This window comes from Xyrauchen texanus, chromosome 7 (assembly GCF_025860055.1).
Source record: "Xyrauchen texanus isolate HMW12.3.18 chromosome 7, RBS_HiC_50CHRs, whole genome shotgun sequence".
NCBI lineage: Eukaryota > Metazoa > Chordata > Actinopteri > Cypriniformes > Catostomidae > Xyrauchen > Xyrauchen texanus.
The window spans coordinates 25,290,482-25,314,090 of record NC_068282.1 but is presented as its reverse complement, the minus strand read 5'-3'; the positions used below and the strand labels follow the sequence as shown (position 1 = coordinate 25,314,090).

Sequence of the window (23,609 nt, the reverse complement as noted above, 5' to 3'; positions counted from 1 at the left end):
ACCTTGAACGTGTCTAAAGAAAGTGAAAAAGATGATGTACTTTGCCTTCAAACTGTCATCTTTGCTTAGCTTGTTATCAATTTCAACTATTTTTGATTTCTTTGTTCTGCATTAGTTTCAAAAGCGCATTCGGATATAAAAACAAATGCAGACAAAATATTGGTAAACAGTATATTACACCTAAGATTCGCTGATGTATGCATTTGAAGTGTCTGGGTTATGTAACACCATCTCCAGTCCGGATATTTTATAACGATATAGGTGCACTGCATTTGGGGCTCACTTTTAATTTGCACCTCTCAGCCTTATTATAAAAGAAAAACATCCCTTGTGAATGCCAGCAGAAAGAGGACCATAATGAGAGAGGGGAATATTAGAAAAATGTTTTGGGCACAACTACTTAATTAGACGATTCCCTTGTATTAAATTTAAAACTGTTCTTCACTTTTGGCACAAATATAACAGGATTGCTGACATTAATAGGAATGATTAAAGCTACACACTCACATGAACCATTGTCACTGGCAGTAGCGGTTTTAACCACCATGCAAACCACGTAATTGCATGGGGCCCCGGATGTCAGGGGGTTACCCGCCCCTGTAGGAAAGTTCTGCAAAAACAGCTTGATGGGTGACATGATGTTCTGTGTATATATTAAAATACGCTGTTGTCAGTGTTCGCAGAGTGTTTCATGTTAGAGGTCCAGCGGGTTCAGGTTAGTGTTTCGAGTAGGACTCTTTGTTCAGGTTTTTTTAACTTATGAAAAAATATACAGGCCTTCCGAACTTTTTTCAAGCACAAGCTCTCACACACTGATGCACACAAACGGATGAGTTAGGGGCTGTTCACACCTAATGTGTTTTTGTGTGCTTCTGCTCTGTTTTTCCATTGTTTTGCTATGTAAATACGGGCTTGACGAGCGTCCTTAACTACTGCACTGCATCTCGTTTTCTCAGTGTCTCATGCAGGACCAGCACATTTTTAGACACTGTGCCAAGATAAAAAGTATTTCAGGTCTAAAAAAAACAGATGTCGAGACACCGGTGTTCTGTTTCATTCTTTGCGCTGCGTCTTGCAAAGAGGCAACTGTTACAGTGTTTACCATTATTCCTGATAGTTCTCAACCAAGCAAAGTTTCAGCGCTTGATATACAGCAATGTTTTTTTCCTTCTGCTCTAGTGTGCTGAGGAGCTGCCGTGCCTTGTGTGTTTACTGTTACAATACTGTTACGAATGTTGTCTATGATGCTTACATGAAATACAGACTTTTGCAACTTTGTGAACAGTACACTGCATCTAGGGCTGCTCGATTATGGCAAAAATCATAATCATGATTATTTTGGTCAATATTGAGATCACGATTATCATGCATTTATTGAACTTTTTTTAAAAAAACTTGTCTTTTTAACTATTGTAACTAGATGTAACTTGAGGCATTAATGAAAATGTCACAATGACTTATGTTAATGATATTTAACGCAAAGAATCAGAAGTAGGTTCGGCTCTTGAAATGAATTGGCTACGACCTCAGTCTGAATAGCAGCACAGCACCAAAACGTTTATTTTAACACTTCACCAAAAATGAAATATGCATGAAAACAATAACAAATAATTCCCCCCAAAATAGTCAGTCAGTTAAGAAAAAAAAGAATCAGTCCAGTCAATTAGATCAATGTTCAACTCAATCAGTTCAATGTTCAATTCAATTGAGTTTCAATGTTCAACTCAATTAGTTCAATGTTTAATTCAATTGAGTTTCAATTCAGTTCCTGTGTGGTTCGTTGAATAAAAGGCCTTGTTTCAAATCACTACCCGGGCAGTGTGTGATAACGTTGGAGATCTCATAAATCTTATCTGTATGATGCATCCAGAAGCATGCAGTCCACCAGCTTAGCGAGTTGATGGCCACTGGTCACAATCACACTCCAAAATCACTGAGTCACTGAATCCCTGGATCACTGGCTCGCCATGGAATCTTTCTCTCTCATAAGTGGACAAATATGCACACACAAAAAAACCAATCGGAGATTCTTAAACTTATCCAAAAAAACAAAAGTGCAAACGGCAGTTTACGATAACTAAGGCTTCTTGTCAATTTCACTAGCTAATAACATTGAAAATTATTTCTCCTATGCTTTAATTAGTCTGCTCCACTATATTTATCTCTCCATCTTCATCTCACGATGCACTTGACGAGAGGGTAGAAAAGAAAAGAAAAAAAAAAAAGATCGCTCCTCTTCTTAAGCTGAGCAACAAATGGCTAAACCAATATCATGAAATAGCGCCATCTAAGGGAATGGAGAATCACAGCAATCACTTTAACCCTGTGCAATTTATGTGGACTACACTATGGATTTCCTTTAACTTGAAATGTAAACTGCACTGGTTAGGGGAGGAGGCTGTTCGCATATGATAATTATTTTATGTTTCGTATGGTAGTAAAATAAAGAAAAGCCTTCATCACCATCATTTACAGCAGAGATGCTCATAGTTCTATGGAATGAGATCTACTTTTTCATCATGTTATTGCAGCAAGATCTACCATGTAAAATAGAGTCTATACATTATCACAATGCCAAAGTATCAGTAGTCAATAGTGAAATATGATGATTCTTAATACCAGCTTCAAAACCACAACAAATAATAACACTAACTAATATGTTAATTACGGAAGAAAGGTTTCAAGTTCTTAAGCAATTATTCAAGACTAGGAAATTAAAATAACAATAAAAACAGCAATGAATAGAAATAGAATAAAAGCAATAGAACAAAAAATACAAATAAATAAAATGTAGTGCTTTTTTAACAGCTTTAAAAGTTTTAAACAGCGGTGTCAAGTATTCAAGTAAACATTCAGAATGAAATGAAACAAAACTACAACTGGTCTTTACACTATGACTATAATACTTTTTAAAGGTTCTAAAGTTACCCAGTCAAGAGCAGTGAGTGTTATCTCATTTTCTTGTTATGGTTGTTGGATTATTATAATGACAAACCAGACAGCAGCAGGTTTATTATCTTACATTTACACTTACAAGTCCGACATTTTAATACAACTCCACTTTTTCTCCACTGTTTATGTTCACTTTAGACATCACTCTCTGTGTTTACATGAATACCTCACCAAGACGGGCATTTTGGTGGAATTTTGAAATGTATTTGACCGTTGTGTACGCATTAGCACGAGCATTTTCGGAACACACGGATGTTCAGCACACACATATGCCACCTGTCAATCAAACAGGGTGCTAGCGAATTATAAAATTACACACTCTGGATTATTTTCAACAGCAGTATAAGAATATGAACTTTCTAATAAGTGACACAGGCCTAGGCTTTTACAAATATAGCCAGTTATTTTTTCATTATTGATATTTTAATCAGTCAGCTTCTCTGGTCGAGTAAGTAAAATTCTCTTTCTCTTGCCCCTTCAAAAATCCACTTGACCTGGACAAGCGTTAATGTCGAGCCCTAATTAAATATTGTATTCAACATTCTCAGAAAAAAAATGTCTTCTGAAGTGTAACCTAGCGGTTGTCGAGGTGTCGACTAGATTGACTACGCCACCCCCACTTTCCTGGGATGGGGGGACCCTAATAATGCTATTATATAACACAGGGGGTTCAAATGAATGAACTGGAAGCCGGAGTACAAAAGTTGATAATTTATTAACTATAACAGATATGATCCTTCTCCACAGATATGATGGTTGAGAAAATAACCTGAGTAGCAGCAATGTTAGTTAGAAAAGATTTCAAAACGTAAAAAAATAGCACGAACCAAAACCCCACAATTCAACTCAATTTAAGACAACATTAAGCAAAAAAAAAAACAAAGTAAAATGAAAACAATGCTCCAAACAAATCAGAATTGGTTGAGTAAAGAAATACCAATAATTAAAAGAAAAACAAATAATGAATCTATAATTCAAATTGATCGAGCTGACAAATTATAAATTTAAATTATATTATACAAGAAAAACAACAATAGACATGACACTGAAAATAAAACAAATCAAACTAGAATCATAAACTGGAGAACACAGCACATGGGAGGAAGCAAAAATCAAAACCAGATAAAAATCAAGACCAAATCAAACCACAAGTAAAACACGCAAACCAATAAGACCTCCCATACAGTTATACACCAATCAATAAAACAGAAAGACTTCACCCAAAGAACACCACAAAAAACACAAAAAAGGATGAAATGACGATTAGATTAACGAAAGGTAAACAGAACACAAACTTATCTAATTTTCAATGGGAAAAGAAACGATGGCCACTACCCAACGAAGGTCTTGAAACCTATAATTAAAACCAATTCACACTTTTATTACACATAATAAAAGAATCAACATATTCTACTCTTAAAAACAAACATATAATATACTCACATACTCAATCCGCTATGTTCACAGGGGTGACTGAGACATAACAGTCTCACGGAAAGACAAAATTGGGTCGTAACGCAGTCTGTTCCGTACAAACGTCCGCAACTGCTGGCCCTCGTAACTCGGCAGAGCATAGACACAAGTGATCCTAAAATACACATTCTAAATCTTTAGCACCACCTTTTGCATAAATCGTACATAAACTTAACCATGCACTCACATCCAGCTGCCGAACCCAACCGCAGAGTTGCGCGCAAACGGCGTTCTCCGATCAACCAGTCATCAGCACAGGAAAAGTTCTAAAACAAATTTACGCGTAACCGAACCCAAACGCAGAGTGGCACGCACACTGCATTCCCAGATCAACAGATCATTAATGCAGGAATAAACCTAAAACACATTTTCGGGCATATTATACTAACATATCTCCTATTAAGAGCGACTCCAATAAAACTTGTTTACTCACACTGAATTTTCGGGCACAGCAGTAACACACAAGCAGTTCTTCCAACGCGCCAGTATAGGAGAAACCACACACACCCACGTTCATTGAGCGGAGAATGAGAACAAACACGGTTTCATTGACACCCGCGAGACTTTAACCACGGCCGGCCGTATCACATCACGATCCCACTTAAAGGCATAGCATACATATTCTGGTTACATCAGGTTACATCAGTATAGCTCTTAAGGTAAATGTATGTTGTTTTAAATGAGTTTTAGATATTATTTTGGGCAACAAACCAAAAATTACTAATCACAAATGTATTTGTTCCAGTATAGTGGAGTCATTCAGGTTCCTGGGCACTACCATCTCACAGGACCTGAAGTGGGAGATACACATCGACTCCATTGTGAAAAAGGCCCAGCAGAGGTTGTACTTCCTTCGCCAGCTGAGGAAGTTCAACCTGCCACAGGTGCTGCTGAAACAGTTCTACTCAACTGTCATTGAGTCTGTCCTCTACACTTCAATAACTGTCTGGTTTGGGGCAGCTGCGAAATCAGACATCAGAAGACTACAAAGGACAGTTCGGTCTGCTGAGAGGATTATTGTTTGCCCCCTGCCCCCCCTTCAAGAACTATACACTTCCAGAGTGAGGAAAAAGGCTGGTAAAATCACTCTGGACCTCACTCACCCTGCCCACTACCTTTTTGAACTGTTGCCTTCTGGCCGGTGCTTCAGAGCTCTGAACACCAGAACCGTCAGACACAGGAACAGTTTTTTTCCCTCAGGCCATTCATATAATGAACAATTAAATTGCCCCATTGAGCAATAATTATGAGCAATACACAGTTTAATTCTATTTATATTATCCAACATATCCACTTCTGCCATTACTTACATTGCACTGTACATAATATACTGTTTTTTGTTCTTTATATAACAGATTGTAATAGATTTGCACTACGTGTGTGTATGTGGGTATGTATGAAGGTGAGTGTATGTACGTATATGTATAATTATTTAATTTGTATTCTTTTTTATTTTAATTACCTATGTCTTGATGTTGTTTTTGGTATTGTTTGTATTGTTGTACACTGGAAGCTCCTGTCACCAAGACAAATTCCTTGTATGTGTAAACATACTTGGCAATAAAGCTGATTCTGATTCTGATTCTGATATAATGGGCTAAGACTACACTCTCACCTTTTTGTCCACTTCGATCAAGGCTGTAACCATGTCTTGAACATTGGGGCTGGGTAAATGTGGATAAAATAGTAAATGTGTGAAATGCAGTAATTTTCTGAATAAAGGCTTTATATGAATTAAAGTTGTATAAATGTGACCAAAATTGTATAATCTTTTGTTTTAAATTAATTTCATTATTTTTAAGTTCACACAGTACAAGACAAACACTGTGTCTGCATTGCAAGCAGTTTGCATATTTCAGTCATCTTTTCTTTCTTTTTTGTGCTGTATCAAAGAAAAGACAAATATCATTTGAATTTCTTTTAATCATGGATGTATCTGTAAAATGACATGACATCAGCTGGCTTGCAAAAAGAAAATGCACAAAATTATTTACTGACATCAAGTTGACTTTCTTTCTTTTGCAGAATACAAATTAAGATTTTTCAGCTCTTTTGGGCCATACAATGAAAGTGAATCTGTGCTAAAGTATTGAAGCTCCACAAATCACATAAATCAGCATAAAAGTAGTCTAATCCATGTGCCTCCAGTGGTTTAATCCATGTCTTCAGAAGCGATATGATAGATGTGGTGAGAAACAGATCAATATTTAATTCCTTTTTTACTATTAATTCTCCTCTCTGCTCAGTCAATCTCCACTTTAACTTACACTTCATGCATATCACCACCTACTGGGCAGAAAGAAGAATTTCTAGCAAAAAATTGACTTAAATATTGATATTTTTTCTCACCCACACCTGTCATATTAATTCTGAAGTCATGGATAAAACCACTGTATGGATTACTTTTATGCTGCTTTTATGTGCTTTTTGGAGCATCAACATTTTGGCACCCCTTCACTTACATTGAATGGACCTACAGAGATGAAATATTCTTCTAAAAATCTTATTTTGTGTTCTGAAGAAAGAAAGTCATAGACAGATGTCATCTTTAAGTAGCACATGGGGAGCCACGTTTTCCTCCTTTTGAGATACAATGTTCAACATTTATTTAGTTCTTGTATCTTTTAATCCAAGAAATAGTTGTGTTCTCATTCTAATGCACGAAGCACAATTAAAAAAAAAGTTTATGACTGGTGGAATTTTCTGCTGAAGTATTGCTCTGCAAATTTTTCTATCTTTATAAAGGATAAGCATAATTATAAATTATTTTATCATCTCTACTTTCCTGGTAATTTATTATACCAATTAACACACTCTCTACATCAGGGGTCAGTATTATAAAAAAAAACGAACAATATTTTCCAAAAATATTATTATAAAAATGTCATTACATGAATAATTTTAAAGCTACTGAAGTTATTCTGCCAAAAGTAGTGAGTGGTTTTCTCGTTTCGTTGTTTCTTGTTATTGTTTGATTAATATCCTTTATATGTCATCGCCTGCTAGACAGTGCTCAATTCGGCGTAAACGACTGTGTTTACGTTAAATCCTCACCAAGACGGGCATTGGTGGAATTATAAAGTGTATTTGATCATTTAGGTGCCAACCGAAATTATTGCTAAAACATTAGCCGCCTGTCAATCAAATGCACGCAGCTGCAAACGTCAGGAAATTAAAAGACAATCTTTTATATTTCATCTAGATCAATCAACCAGTGGTGCTCTTGCTATCACAATTGATGTAATGAACACCCCTGTTCTAGATGTAAAACATTTAAATATAAATATAATAGAAACAACTAAAAAGTTTGATTGAGGACATCTCTCTTTTTTCCGATAAACATTTAGATAATTTTATTGCCCAGCCCTATTGATAACATTGCATTAATCTCTCAAAGCAGCCTAATAATATCAATGATAGAGAGTTAAATTACAGGCTACGTTATAGACACAGAAACTAGTAAGCAGAAATATGAAATTTACCTTTAAATGTTTCTTCAAACTAGAGGCAGGATTAATGCTAATATCTGGCTTGAGCAGGTTAAACTCACATGACACGATCATGCAATTGGCCTTTTTCACTGCGAAAATCCCTTTCAGGTGCAGTCGTTTATGTTCAGGTGTTGAACTGTGCTTGAGGCATACTCCCCAACAGTTGGAGCCAAATCTACATCTGCCGTTCAAGTTTTTTATGTGTAATTTGATCTGATTGGAGTCACACTCTCCCTAGCCAATCGTGTTGATAGATAAAAATAAAATCAGGACAGGGAAGTAGCGAACACAGACGGTGGGAAAATAGTGCAGTAAAAGTACAGTTACAGCACTTAAAATATACTCAAGTATACAATTTTAAAACTACTTACAAAAATTCAATTCTTGGGAAAAAGTATTTCCCCTTCTGTCACTCACTCGATGTTTTGTCGATTGTAGTGACACAAGGGGATTCTTTCGGGAGCCTCGGATACCTCTGAATATGAAAAAGACCAATGCCAAATTTGCAAACAGAATTTTCATGTCCCGCCCCCGGACATATGGGTATAAAAGGCGGGATGTGCCTTTGTTCAGTCAGATTCTTTCTTCGGAGCCCCTGGGCGCTTCGACAGACTTTAAAAGGGCAAACATCTCCTCTAAAAGAGCAATCTTTTCTCTAAAAGTGTTACGCATTGGCATTGAATGTCTTTCTCAAGACGCGTCTTTATCAAGATGCCCTTCCGCCTTTGCGTTGTTCCTGGATGCGGCAGATATCTCTCTGCTTCTGACGACCATAGGCGCTGCCTTGTGTGTCTGGGTCGCGATCACACCGAGGCTGTGAATGATTCATGTACTCATTGTGAGAACCTGACCATGGCATTGTTGCGGTCGCGGTTTTCCTTTCTCAGAAGAAACGCCACTCCAGCTGGCCCCCATGTTGCTCATTCTTCCCACGGGATTGAGGACAACCCAGCTGGCAATGGAGGCGATTTGGGGAGTTCAGCGGGTTTTACAAACCACCCGCCCCCAGCATGGTCGATTGCTTCTGTCCGGGCTTGACGTGAGACTGGCTTGCCACACGGCCAGTCTGATGTCTCCGTTGGGGCCATGGAGCAGGATGATGACGTCGCCGCTGCATCTGAGAGCGTCGCGGCGTCTGAGGCAGAGGACTCGACTGGGATGCCGCCTTCGGGCTTGCCTGCCCAGTCTGAGACTGACGCCCAGATGTCCGATATGCTTGCCCAGGCCACCGTGAGCGTGGGGCTGGACTGGAACCCTCCATCCTCCTCTCAACCCTCATGGCTAGATGACTGGTTCCTCAGGTCAGGGCACCGCTCGAAGCCGTTTCTTCCCGGGGGTGCTTGACAAGCTAACGAGGTTGTGGAGGGCACGTTTTACTGCCCGGAGCGGGGCGGTCCATGGATATACAGCGGTCCCCCAGGTGGACAAAACAGTTCTTCACTGACAGCGAAAGCCTACATGGCCTCCGGACAGGCCGCCTCTGCCCTGCATGGCATGGCCCTTCTGCAAGTCCACCAGGCAAAGGCACTAAAAGATATGCATGTAGGTAGTCCTGTGTAAAACAGTTAAAGGATGGGCAAGGAGGAGGCGAGAACCGGCTTGTCAACTTAAATAATAATTTAATAAGAAACTTAATACACAACATAAACAAACACACATGCGGACATGACCGTAATTCTCTCTCTCTCGAACAATCGTCACCGGCCGCCTTTATCCCTTGCGCGCCTCATCAGGCCGATTGGGGACCGGGCGCGCGATATTCCGACCCGGCCCCGCCCCCCTCCGCTCCACATTCCCTGGGGCGGGGTGTATCTCGCGTCCCGCGTGGTCATCCCCACCTTCCTCGCCCTGGGAGGAGACAGGAGGGGAAAAACAACAACAAAATAGGTGAGGGAAAAGGCCAACACTGTGCGAAAGGGAGAGAGAGAGGAGAGAGAGAAAAAGCTCACTCACCGGTTCTCTGATGTACCGTTGCGTGGTCCTCGAACACTCCTCCACACTCAGGTGGACGACAGCCGCTCCACCCCTGGGCGAACTGGAGTGAAACCGCCGACCCCCAGTGGGCAGAACGTGCCTCCGCTTTTCTGCCGGAAAATGGGGACACTCCTCCGCCCCTGGCAGCGGCTCTACCGCTCCGGGCAGTCGGAGAGTTTCTTCCCTCCTCCCCTCGCGGACGGCGGTCTTCCCTTGACCCCTCCGCGTCTCTGGGGACGGTAGGGCACTCCTCCGCCCCCGGCAGCAGCTCCCTCGCTCCAGGTGGTCGGGGTATCCAGTCCCCACTTGCCCCACGGACGACGGCCGTACCCCGCATCCGGGGCGGTCGGGCTACTCCGTCACCCGGCAGATGGCAGCGGCGCTCCCCTGGGTGGACGGCAGTGTCGAGGACTCTGCGACGGCCATCCCTCCTCCTTCCCAGCTTTCGGCACCAATGTAAAACAGTTAAAGGATGGGCAAGGAGGAGGCGAGAACCGGCTTGTCAATATAAATAATAATTTAATGAAAACTCAAAAACACATAAACAAACACACATGATGGACATGCCCATAATTCTCTCTCTCTCGAACAATCGTCACCGGCCGCCTTTATCCCTCGCGCACCTCATCAGGCCGATTGGGGACCGGGCGCGTGATATTCCGACCCAGCCCCGCCCCCCTCCGCTCCACATCCTGATCCTGATGTGCTGCAGGAACTGCGCTCAGCTACCGACCTCGCCCTCCGTACCACGAAGTTCACAGCACGGGCACTCAGACAGGCGATGGCCACCCTGTGGTCAAGGAACGGCATCTGTGGCTAAACTTGGTTCTCACGGCGCCCGGCAACAGAACCTTACAGGCGAAGTGGCACCCTGGACGTAGAAACTTCACCTCCACATCCACATCTGTACAGTGTTCAAAACTCTGGCCGGCCAGTTCTAACAAGCCCAGAGGACACTTTACTAGGTCCTCCTCCTCAGTTGCTAACCCGCCACATGCTGGGTACGTGGATGTATTTAAGTGCCTTGAGCTCTCTCTCAGCACACATGCCTCAGGATGCAATCTTTCCTCCCGATGCAACACTACCTGCTCCCCACCGCTGCAAAACCCCACCACGTATGTCAAAAACGATCGTCCTCTTAGTGCCCCGCGCAGAGCTTGGACGCGTGGCTTACACTTTCCAACCCGTTGTGATGGCTGGCCAGGACAATCAGACTCGGCTATGCTATTCAGTTTGCCAGGTGTCCGACCCGTTTCAGCGGCATCCACTCCACCTCAGTGCATGGCAAACGGGCCAGCACCCTGTGCGTGGAAATCGCTACCCTTTTGCAAAAGGATGCGATGGAGACTGTCCCTCCAGCCGAGATGGAGAAGGGTTTCTACAGCCCTTACTTCATCGTACCCAAAAAAGGAGTTGGGTTGAGGCTAATCTTGGACCTGCGAGTTCTCAACTGGGCTCTGCACAAACTCCTGCTTAAGATGCTCAAGCAAAAACACAATCTAACGTGCGTCCGGCATCAAGATTGTTTCGCAGCGGTAGACCTGAAGGACGAGTAATTCCCCGTCTCGATTCTGCCCCGACACCGACCCTTTCTACGGGTCAGTGCTCTCATTCCTACAGGGAAAGGTGGAGGGGTGGTTGTCCCCCTCCATCTTAAAGGTATATGTATGCTATAGCGGCCACCACGATATGGTGGATGGTAAGTCCCTAGGAAAGTACAACCTGATTATCAGGTTTCTAAGAGGCACTGGAGGCTGAACCCTCCCAGGCCATGCCTGTTCCCCTCATGGGATATATCCGTGGTCCTTTCGGGGCTACAGAGAGCCCCCTTTGAGCCTCTAGAATCAGTCAAGCTAAGTGCCCTCTCCCAAAAGATGACCCTCCTGATTGCACTCACTTCCATCAAGAGGGTTGGAGACCTGCAAGCATTCTCTGTCAGCGACACTTGCCTGGAGTTCGGTCCTGCAGACCTCAACCAGCTATGTGCCCAAGGTTCCTATGACCCGTTTTAGGGACCAGGAAATTAACCTACAAGCGCAGCCATGGGAGGAGGCAGACCCAGCCTTATAGTTGCTGTGTCCTGTGCATGCTTTGCATACCTGTTTGGACAGCACACAGAGCTTTAGACTCTCTGAGCAGCTCTTTATTTGCTTTGGAGGACAGCGGAAAGAGAATGCTGTCTCCAAACAGAGGCTTCCCACTGGGTGGTCGATGCAATTGCATCAGTCTATCAGACCCAGGCCGTGCCCGCCTCCTTGCGGGTTCGAGCACACTCTACAAGGAGTGTGGCGTCCTCGTGGGCACTGGCCAACGGCACCTCTCTAGCAGTCATCTGTAGAGCAAAAGGCTGGGCGACACCCAATACCTTTGCGAGATTCAACAATCTCCGAGTTGAGTCAGTTTAATCTCGTGTTTTGTCAGATCTGAGCATGTAGAACTCGGTAACAAGGGACGACTGACCATGTGTATCACTTGCGCTAACGCCTTTCCCCTCCACTGAGGTGAACATGTGTGCTTTTACCCCCAGGTGAGTCCACAAAAGCTTGCGCTCCCTGGATGTTTTTCCTCCCCAGCCCTCTGGCACGCGACTTCAGTGGAGGAATTCCCGACCAGACCCACTACAGGTACTAACTATTCTGTACTGGAAGTGGTGCTCCAAAGGGTTTTGCCATCATGGATTAATCCCCCTGTGTGTATTTTCCGCGGTACGGTTCCCCCGCCGGCGGACCTGCATCTCCCTTGGGCAGTTCCCTCTGCCCCCCAAATGCCGTGTTTGTAGAAACTCCTCCTTTGCTAGGTAGGATCTACCACTGCGCCTCTTCCACATGTGGCCTGAAAACCCATGTGACGTATTGCTACATTTTTCACCTCCCCCCAGCCTGGGCAGGATGTGGTCTCCGCGGGGTACTGGACTGGAGAATGCCTTTCCTGATGCGTTTTATAGCTAGATGGCCCCAGCCGCATCTAACACTCTGTGAAGAGTAACATAGAGTAGAAAAGTCTGCGGCTGGTGCGGCCTGCTCCCATGCTCACCACGTCGCTTGTTCCCACCCCTGAAGGGAATCCTTGGTCGGATACCTGGAACCTAATAAAAACAATATAACATCTTAGTGGGGCGATGGAGAGGGTTACATGCATTCTGTTGCTCATGCGCCTTTGGCACGTTACAACCTGCTGCACCAACATCAGCAGATCACATAACATGGGCAGTGTAGGTGGCGCTATTAAATAAGGACCCCTTGTGTCACTACAATTGACACAACGTTGAGTGAGTGACAGAAGGGGAACGTCTAGGTTACTAGTGTAACCCCCGTTCCCTGTTGGAGGGAACAAGACGTAGTGTCCCCCTTGCCACAACACTGTACTAAGCCGCTGTAATGGCCGAACCTTGTTCTCGTCTCCTCAGTGCAGAACCTGACTGAACATAGGCACATCCCGCCTTTTTATACCCGTATGTCCTGGGGTGGGACATGCAAATTCTGTTCGCCAATTTGGCATCGACCTTTTTCATATTCAGAGGTATCCGAGGCTCCCGAAAGAAGCCCCATGTGTCACTACAATCAACACAACGTCTCATTCCCTCCATCAGGGAACGGGGGTTACACTAGTAACCTAGACGTTAATTACAGTAACGTGTGTATTTGTAATTCATTACTTTACACCCCTGAATATCATGACACTAACACTTTTAATCTGAACTGCTTGCTGATGTGTGGAGCTGGAATAATCCACTAGGTTCCTGCTTAGCTTTTTAAACTTGAGTCCCGCCTTCATCGATTTAACATCTCAAATTACATTGACGAGCAGTGTTAGACTACTTTTTTTTTTATCTTTATGTTATTCCTGCAACAACTTAATGACAATTATACAGCAGCACATAATGGACTGCAGCAACACAGCAACAAGGTTATCAGTTATCGGGGGGACAATTTGGCCATATCTGATTATTGGGGGGACTTGTCCACATAATGTAGATTGCGGTTACGGCCCTGACTTCGATCCATCTTTAACTCACAAAAAACATTCTCTTCATGATAAGAGACACAAAGTGAACGTGACACATATATTATGATTCACTACGTCACAAGCCATCACGTTATAATCTAGCTGCAGCAAGCACGCACGAGTGATGAGTGTCCCCGCGCCAGAGTTTGCATCAGCCGGGAGAAGATTTAATCTCTTCCCCAGTCATTTCATGCAACTCATATACACAACAGGGAAATGCAGTTTCGGAGTTTACTTTCATAACACACTTCCTTATTATTTTAACTTTAATAAAGGATGCTTTAAAGATATATGCTGGGGTGTTTCATTGCGAAACGGAATGTGGCACAATAATCGTTTTATTTTGATTATCTTGCTTTTATAATCGTTGGAAGCCAAAATTGTAACTGAAAATAAAATAAAATTAATCACCCAGCCCTATCTGCAGCATCACAATATAAGCTCCAGGTGAAAGTAAAGTAAATAAGACATTACTATATATATATATATATATATATATATATATATATATATATATATATATATATATATATATATATAATAAAAATAATAATAATACTATATCATATTATAATGACAAACTGGACAACAATAAATAATTGTTGGGTTATGATAATAATAAATAAAAACTGAATTACAAAATTGTATTGAGTGTAGTAGGTTTTGTACACCTTAATCATAAAAATTTAAAAAGTGCTTTTCTACAAAAATATTTGTAGGTAAATATACTTTTTTATCACTGTATTGTATAACACATGCATTAATTAGGTTTTCTTTATCTAGATTTTTATTTCAGTAAACATTTTGGATGTACTTGCCTACAATGGCTGATAGGATAAATTTAAAATTATGCTATAAAATACATTTTATGTAATTTTTAAGCAAACATTTTCAAAATGGGGACCGGGTTGGTCGGTTCCTTGGGGCCTCAGAAATCGTAAACCTGCCCCTGGTCACTGAGAGCTAATAACAGAGCTGAAATATTCTTCTTAAAATCTTTGTTTTTGTTCAACATACAGTCATACACATTTTGGATAGCATGAGGGTAAGCAAATGATGAAATAATTTTCATTTTTAGGTGAACTATTCCTTTAAATGCGGCATGAGTCAGTCGGTAAGTTATTGTGAGTATACTTATAATACACATGTATCTGCTTCTTCTGTCTTTTATATTGTTGGTTGGTTACATTCTTATTATATTAGTGGTTTATGGTTGGTTTTTAGAGATAAAAAAATTATTATGATTGAATAATCTAACTAAATCTAAATCCGAAGATTGCAGAGCCTATCATAGAATTGTGTAATGTGTTTCTCTCGATTGACTTATTTTATATGTATTAACTATTTTCAATATTAAACCATTTTTGTAATTAGAGCAGATGACTGCAGTCACATTGTAGTCTGACTTATTCAATGGCAATTGGAAAGGACATAAAGAGATTTGCAGTTGCTGGAAAGATTATAGTGGATTTACTGAGCTGCACTTACTGAAGAAAAAATCACTTTTGGTGTGTCTTCATCAGTCAAGTGCACACACATTTGCTTATACCCATTAAAAGCTTGATGTCTTTCTCTCCTTAAGTCCGATGGTGTTATTTATTTTTACCTTCCTGCAACATTTTATTGTTTCTGCTTACACTTGTCATTAAAAATGCTTAGTTGCTGAGCAACATGTACGTTTTATTTACTACAACTTTCATCCCCTGAAAAACATCACACATTCTTAATGGCACATTAAATTGTCCCTCAGATGATACAGCATAAAAGCAATGCTAAGGAGAAGAACACATTACATTAACAGCGCGTGATATATAGAAATACGAGTTCCTTACTTAAAGCTCAAACAGAGAAGATTGCAACCTTAGATTTTTGACATTCAGTCAAGACTTGAATATCAAGGTCGCATGCTTTGGCTTTAATTAGGATGTGATTATTCATGTAGTGCAAAATGTTCTATTCTGGGATTGTACCAGCATTGTGCGTCTTATGTCCCATCTTGACATGGTGCTTGACAAAGGCATTTTAGCAACCACATTTAGCCCTGTGATAATATAACAAAGCCTTTTCCTGACATTGCAAATTGTAATTGGAATACAGTGGCAGAAAAATAATAATGTTGTTTGAATTCTCACATTATAGGATTATTTGACATATACAGTAGGAAAAGGAATTTACTTGCCCTTCGATGATTTAAAATAACCCAACCGTTTTGTACCTTTTTATTTTGTTCTGCACAAAGTGCATCATGTCTTTGTGTCTGAGCCAGAGGGCAAATCCAGAATTATGTCATGGAAAACTTCAACTAAGTATGTCATGTGGGCTTAGCTTCTGCTGGTAACTCCAAAATATTGTTGTCAAGGGAACCTGGAACCAGTCTAGCTAGCAGGAGTCTATAAGGAGGAGGGTTAGGGAGCTAGGTCGAGGGAGGTATAGGCTCATGTGAGGCAATTATAATGTTATAAATAACAGCATAAACATAAACATCTGTATTATGGATGAAGAAAGAGGGTTCTTTTTTAATGTGATATCCAAACCAGGCAAAACATAATGTAAAATAAAAACTTATATACATTTATATAAATATAAAATATTTACAAATTTTATTTTGAGTGCTGTTTGTGAAGTCCGTACAATTAACCATATCATTAATATAACATTTAAACCAAAATGTCAGTGTTCATGCAACAAAAGCAAGGTTGTTCATTTGTTATTGGTCGTCAAGTACTAAAACAAAAACTTCAAATGTACAAATATGGATGCCTTGTTCTTATAATGGCTAAAGGTTTCATAAAGATCATATACTTAAAGGGATAGTTCATCCAAAAATAGAAAATTCTGTCATCATTTACTCACCCTCATGTTGTTCCAAACCTCTCTCACTTATTTTCTTCTGTGGAACACAAAAGGAGACATTAGGCAGAATAACAGCCTCAGTCACCATTCACTTCAGTTGTATCTAAAATAGATGCCACTTTTATTGTATCCAACTTAGATGCAATGTAATAAATGGAGACTAGGGGGGCCTGGGTAGCTCAGTGGTAAAGATGCTGGATACCACCTCTGGAGTTCGCTAGTTCGAATCCCAGGGTGTGCTGCGTGACTCCAGCCGGGTATCCGAAGCAATCAAATTAGCCCAGTTGCTAGGGAGGGTAGAGTCACATGGGGTAACCTCCTCGTGATCGCTATAATGTGGTTCTCACTATAATGTGGTTCTCGCTCTTTGTGGAGCATGTGGTGTGCGGGTTGATGGTCTAAGATGCGGAGGCAGCTTAGATTCTTCCTCCGCCACCTGGATTGAGGATAGTCACTACACCACCATGAGGACTTAGAGCACTTTGGGAATTGGGCATTCCAAATTAGGAGAAAAAGGGGAAAACAACAAATAAATAAATGGAGACTAGCATGATACATTACAGCTCCTTTTGTGTTTGATGCAAGAAAGTAAATCATAGGGGTTTGGAACAACATGAAGATGAGAACATGATAACAGAATATACATTTTTGAGTGAACTATCCCTTTAAACACGGTCTTAAATGCCCTCTTTCGCTTAAAAATAATGTTTTGCAGTTTTTTTGGAACACAAGTTCAAAAACGTTTTTATATATCCACAGTTTAAAACTGTTTAGAGACACAGAGATGGAGACTTTCTCAGTATAAAGTTATTCAGGCCTTTAAAAAATTATCTATTATTGAATAATACCCAAATAGAGTAAACTTTGCCAATGTTTTTATTGTCATACATTTCCTAAGGTTGCTTTACGAGACTAAATAGACTGAAGAGATAATTCCACATTGTGGTAAATAGGTTACTATTGAGCTGATAACACTCTGGCATCAGTATTGACAAGACTTTACACAGAGGAATGCCGCTGTAGCTGTGTCCCAAATGACACACTATACACTATGCTCTTTTAAAATATACTATGCACTCAGCCATGAAGTTTATGAATTTTCAAATTGTAGTATCGTCCGAAATGGAACACTTAAAGTTTTTTTTTAACTACACAGAAGCATTCGCCGTTTAACAGCTGACGGAAGTGACGTTTCAAACACTCATAATGTGTTGCCACTAGCTTTAGCAGGTTAGTCAACATCATTTCAACACTTGTCTCTTAAACAACGTATATATTCAACACAGCTTTGGGTGATGGTAAAGCATTCAGATCACATTTGTTAGGTGCTGTATACACTGAAGCTTCACCAGCTATTACATTCTTTTTATTTACAATTGTTTTGTCAGACCAGCAGTGCAGCCAGTTAATTCCGTCCCTTCTGCTATCTATGGCAAGCCAGGTTTTTTGACGGTTGAAAAAGTGCATCATCCGGGTACTTAAAGTACAATTATTTTTGATGCATTTTCAGTGTAAACCTACTACTTGCACTACTTACACTACAAAATGGCATAGAATAGTGCAGAAGTGTGCAGTTTGGGACGCACCTTAAGCTCCAGATTCTATAATTGATCAGTAGACTACCTCACCTGTCCTGAAAATGAACTATACTACATGTTATTATGGATGTACTGTATATTGTCTCAAAAACATACAAAGCATACTACTTTGCACTACATTGCATCACTCATATAGTCAATTATAAAGCAAAAGCAGTGGAGACCAGATTTACAGATTGCAATTAAAACTTAGTAGCCTATAATGCAATTATAATTGAATAATTCAAAATCATAATCTGTGTTGCATCAATTAACACAGACAGACAGTATAGTGTTAAACACCATGACACTACACACAAGTTTACTTAGCTATCTAAATATGGAGCAAAGCAAAGCAAAAACCCACACACACTTTTTTATATGCTTTTAATACTGTACAAACTATATATGCTATCCCCTAACCCTACACCTACCCCTAAACCTAACCATCACAGAAACCTTTTGGCATTTTTACATTTAAAAAAAACATACTTTAGTATGTTTTTTAAGCTGGTTGAGTTACAGGAATACTAGGGGTATCCTCATAAACCACATTTAAAGCAGAATACCCTCATAAATACTAGAGTAACCTACATTTTGTTTCTTGTAAACCACAAAAAACAACCCTCTCTCTCTCTCTCTCTCACACACACACACACACACACACACACACACACACACACACACACACACACACACACACACACACACACACACGCGCTATTTAACACATAATGCACCGTAGACAGACAACACAGCAAAAAGAAGACAAGCTATAAAAGCTATGACAATTACATTTTCTAGACTGATACCAACCAATGAAGGGCAAAGAAACTTATTTTTGCCAGAAAGATAAATAAATTGGTTTAAATCAATCATATCATGCAAATAGTTGCAAGTAAAATAAATGCTAAATAATGTTTAATACATCAAATCATGTCCATATCAATTTTAGCTACTTATGAAGGCTAATGTGATTTAGAATGTGCAAAGTATGTGGTAAAGTGTCTTCCTATATTAGAAGTATTTCTTATACAGCTAGGTAATTACATATTTCATTGTGGTTGTTCTGTTAAAACCTCTATTCATGGACATCTCCATCACTTTAAGCTTGCCACAAAGCTACTATTTAAATCCATGTGTGTCCATCTAAAAGGACCATTTCTATTGTCCCTATTCTACTGCCTGTGACAAGTCTTGACTGATGTGAGCAGTCCCATTTTATACCCAACAGAGCAGCTCTGAAAGAAAGAAAACATCCTGTGTTAACTATTGTGTTGTTTGTTTGGGTTTTCTAATGGCAGTGACACACTGTGATTTTTTGTTAGACTTAAAGATAGAGTTTTACATGTGATGGTCAAAGCCTCGTGATTGGTTATCATCACCAGCAAGAATGGAGGTGCTGTTTAACTCTAGCAGTAACTGCAGTAGTTCTGCCCACCTTGTTTGTCACCGTGAGGAGGGGTTTGCCTTCTGAGGATGCCTTATTGGGTATCTCCTTCAGGACCATGGCAACGGTCTTATCTGCAGCCCTAGAGTCTTTCCCCTACAACAGTGAAATCAACAATGACTTGTGTCAGGACAGAATATTTTGATATTCCAAGTATTATTCGTCCTAAGGTGGTAATAGGCTAAAAGATTTATATGGCAAAAGATTGATATGGTTCATATGGAGTGTCAACAGCACACAGAAAAATGAAACACTGCTAGAAGCCACACGTGAAAACACATGTATGGGGCCTTAATATATTCTTTCTCACTTTCTCAAATGTCAAGCTCAGTTTTACTTTGTCTGATGAAGTGTGATACCTCAAAGAGGCCACCACGGTCATGTGAGTGATAGGATGGCTGTCGCCAACTGCTTTTATCAAAGCAACAGAGACAGAGATTTATGGCTTCTCTGAACAGTCAGTAACTCTGAACAGTCAGTAACCACTGCTTCTCCAGGGGGGAAGAGAGCATCCTATTGCCCCAAGGCCAAGTTATATAATGGTTTAGATTGATTTGAAAAGCAGTACAACACTCAGCTTTGCTTTACTCGGACAACAAAGACTGAATACACTGCAAAACGAAATTAAACTTACATAAACCTTATATTCCATAAACCAAATATTCACATACATGATAGTTCAACTTAAGTTGAAAATACACAGCTGTCCAAGTGGTTTTCTTAAATGGTCTTAACTGGGAAATACACATTCTCACATTTCTCAATCAAAGTTTCATCTACCTCTGCATATCAAATTCTTGTGTGGTGATGTGACTTCAGAATTAGATTTTATAAAGGTGAAATATAAAGCATCTTTGCCCCCGCCCCCCACACAATTTAAACCTTAACATTTCCAGCCATTTAAAAAAACTTTTTTTATAATAAAATGTATTCCCGAACAGCCCAGTCTAGTATGGTTTTGCCATTAGAGATAAGAAAAGAAATCTGTCTCTGTGAATCAGACTGTGTTGTCATTCTTAAAACAAGAACCAAGCACTCAATTCACTTACTCTACAATGTGATTTTGTGATAGTGTTCTGGAGCCATTGTGTGTGCATGACCTCAAGAGACATCACTCCAGAGAACTTAATGTTTTTAACGGAGAAGAAAAAAACTCTTGTGTCCCTTGGTCACCCTTGGGTGACCAAGTCTTTGGTGATTTAAAGTATAAGAGCTTTTAAATCCAAATCCGTAGCAGTCTGCTTCAAGAGGATTTCTCGGTTTCAACATTGTGTGATTGACTTTGTCATCTGCCATTGTCTAGAGTGTCCTGTTGTATGATTTATCTTTGGATGCTTTTGTGATATCAGTGTGTTCCAAAACCCAGCCTGAATTATTGTTTGTAAAAAAAAAAAAAAGAAAGAAAGAATTTGACTGCATTTGTATGCTGGAAAAAATTTTAATATGGCAAGAATAATGTAAATGGTAAATGCATTCATTATTTTTGTCTGGGAGATGGCAAAATATAGTGTATTGAACAAAAACCGAATTGAATTGAAGCCAAGGTCATTCTAAATTTTAGAATACATTTTGCACCACAATGTAATGTGTTAGGTGAATAAAACAGGAAAAAGGGAACAAAAATAAAATAGTGTGCCAAATCATTGTTGTATAAATCACAACAGTGTGGATATTGTCACGATTCCTTGTTGTCTGCCCCGCGTTTTCCATTTCACCCTTCACTGATCACATTCATGTCATGTTTTCCTTGTTGTCCGCCCCGAGTCTCACTGTCCTTGTAGAAAACTACAATTCCCACAATTCCCGGCCTCCCTCACTGCCTGCACTCATCATTGTTCTCACCTGTGTCTCGTTTAGTCTTTATTGTGTCCTTGTGTATTTAAACCCTGTTTGTTCCTCCATTCCCTTGTCGGTCGTTGTTTGTGTCATTGCATGTTAATGTTATGGATGTTTCAACTGTTTTGATGTCTCCCTGTTCCGATGTTTTCTCCGTTGCCTGTGTTCATTTCAGCCGTGTTTTCCCGTTTCGTGTGCCCTTGAATGTGTTCGTGTTTTAGTTTCTGTTTACCCATCGTGGTAGTTTCTTTTGTTCCTGTCTGTTTATTTGCACTTTGTTAATAAAACCGTGTTTGGATCCGCACCCCCCGTCTGCCTTCTCCTGCTTCCCACACACACCGTAACAGATATACTGAGATGCTTCACTATTCGTATCACTTAAAGGAATTTCACCCAAAAATGAAAAACCTCTCATCATTTACTCACCCATATGCCATCCCAGATGTGCATGACTTTCTTTCTTCTGCAGAACACAAACAAAGATTTTTATAAAAATATCTCAGCAAGGGACGAGGCCATTAATCTCCAAATTAGTGGACCTTGGTGAAACAGGGCAGACCTGTATTCTGTGCTTAATTTCATTGTTAATATAATGAAGCCTGCCCAGCCTTTATGAGTCAATATTTGCTCATTTACACATAGCCTAATACTTAAATAGAAAGAATAGAAATTTACCTTAATAGGTAATTTTGATGCAATGATATGTTCATAGAAATAAATAGAAATAATTCAAATAAGAGATGTTGCAATAAACATTATTATCAGACACATTTCATACCTGCTTTGCACAGGTGTTGGCTGGGTTTCCCGAAGCAGAGAGAAGCACGTTAGTGTCACTTAAGTAGTACTTAATCTCTATGGTGCTTTTCCAAAAAGCATCGTTATCTACGTAAAAATGCTCGTAAATTAACTAGAGCTTTGTTCTGCATTTAAGTTCATTAAGTGTAACTTAAACTTATCTTTCTCACATCTTTCAAAGTTTATCAGAGACAAAGGGACATTGAAAAAATTATATTAATATATTTTTTTTATCATTGGAAAGCCGTTTTGCACAGTCTGCGAATGCAATGTGATAGGTGTAAATTAGGTCTAAAGTTAAACTAAATTTACATGACACATAATAAAGTATAATTGTTTTATTGACTTTATTTGATAATCATAACTATGATAGCAATAGAAAGATGATCTTATTAAACAGATTTCTTAAGCCATATGTGAGTAAAGTGACCCTGGAGTTTAAAACTTTAATAAATAGGCATAAATAAATAATAATAATAATAAACTTTTAACAAAGGAGGTTAGAGTGAGTGTGCAATGAGAGATTCCCTTCATTCTGTTTAGAAAGGTCTCTGAGTAGTTCAGTACTAATGCCTGTAATTTTAATCCTGTTCTGTGTGCATCTGTTCAGGTTCCAGCCAAAGAAACAACACAGACTACGTGAGATCCCCTTATTATGATGCGATGATCATCGGGTACATTAATGGACATCTCCCATAACAAAGCACTATAGTTCTACTTTATAACGAGCAATCTATGTGCTAGTTTAGGAAACAGGCGTTACTCCATCATAAAATAATGAGCAATGCAAGTTAAGATGATCGTAAAGGCTTAAGTTGCAGCGTTATTGGGAAACCCAGCCGTTGGCTATTTCCCCAAAGATCTAATAATATTTAATTAAGCTGACAACTCTCCCTTGTCTGACATTCTGGGCTTCGTGGAGCTGCTGCAATGTTGCAAAATATTTCTTTTGATGTGTTGTCTATGTAAAATAAGGTCTGGTGAAAAACGCAAATGAATCGATGTTCTATTTAACAGCTGTCCTATAGAGATGGGGAATGTTACATTCAAACGGAGGCTAAAGAGTAGACAAGCACAGAAGAGAAACTTCTTGTTCAAGAACCATTTCTGAGGTTGTAGATACTGAATTATTACACATATGACTTTTCACCTGCTGTCCCAATGTCCTTGCATCCTGAGGTGGTCAGAGATCATATTCAG

The 23,609-nt window shown here is 40.0% G+C and overlaps 1 protein-coding gene across 1 annotated transcript in view; it reads right to left on the bottom strand.

Moving 5' to 3' along the window:
* Nucleotides 1-23,609, bottom strand: part of pex5la (peroxisomal biogenesis factor 5-like a) — a 106,385-nt gene that overhangs the window by 61,575 nt on the left and 21,201 nt on the right. Inside the window, exon 2 of the mRNA XM_052130795.1 lies at nucleotides 19,767-19,871. Coding sequence (XP_051986755.1) covers nucleotides 19,767-19,835 — 69 coding nt within the window. The 5' untranslated portion in view covers nucleotides 19,836-19,871. The remainder of the gene's footprint in view (nucleotides 1-19,766; nucleotides 19,872-23,609) is intronic.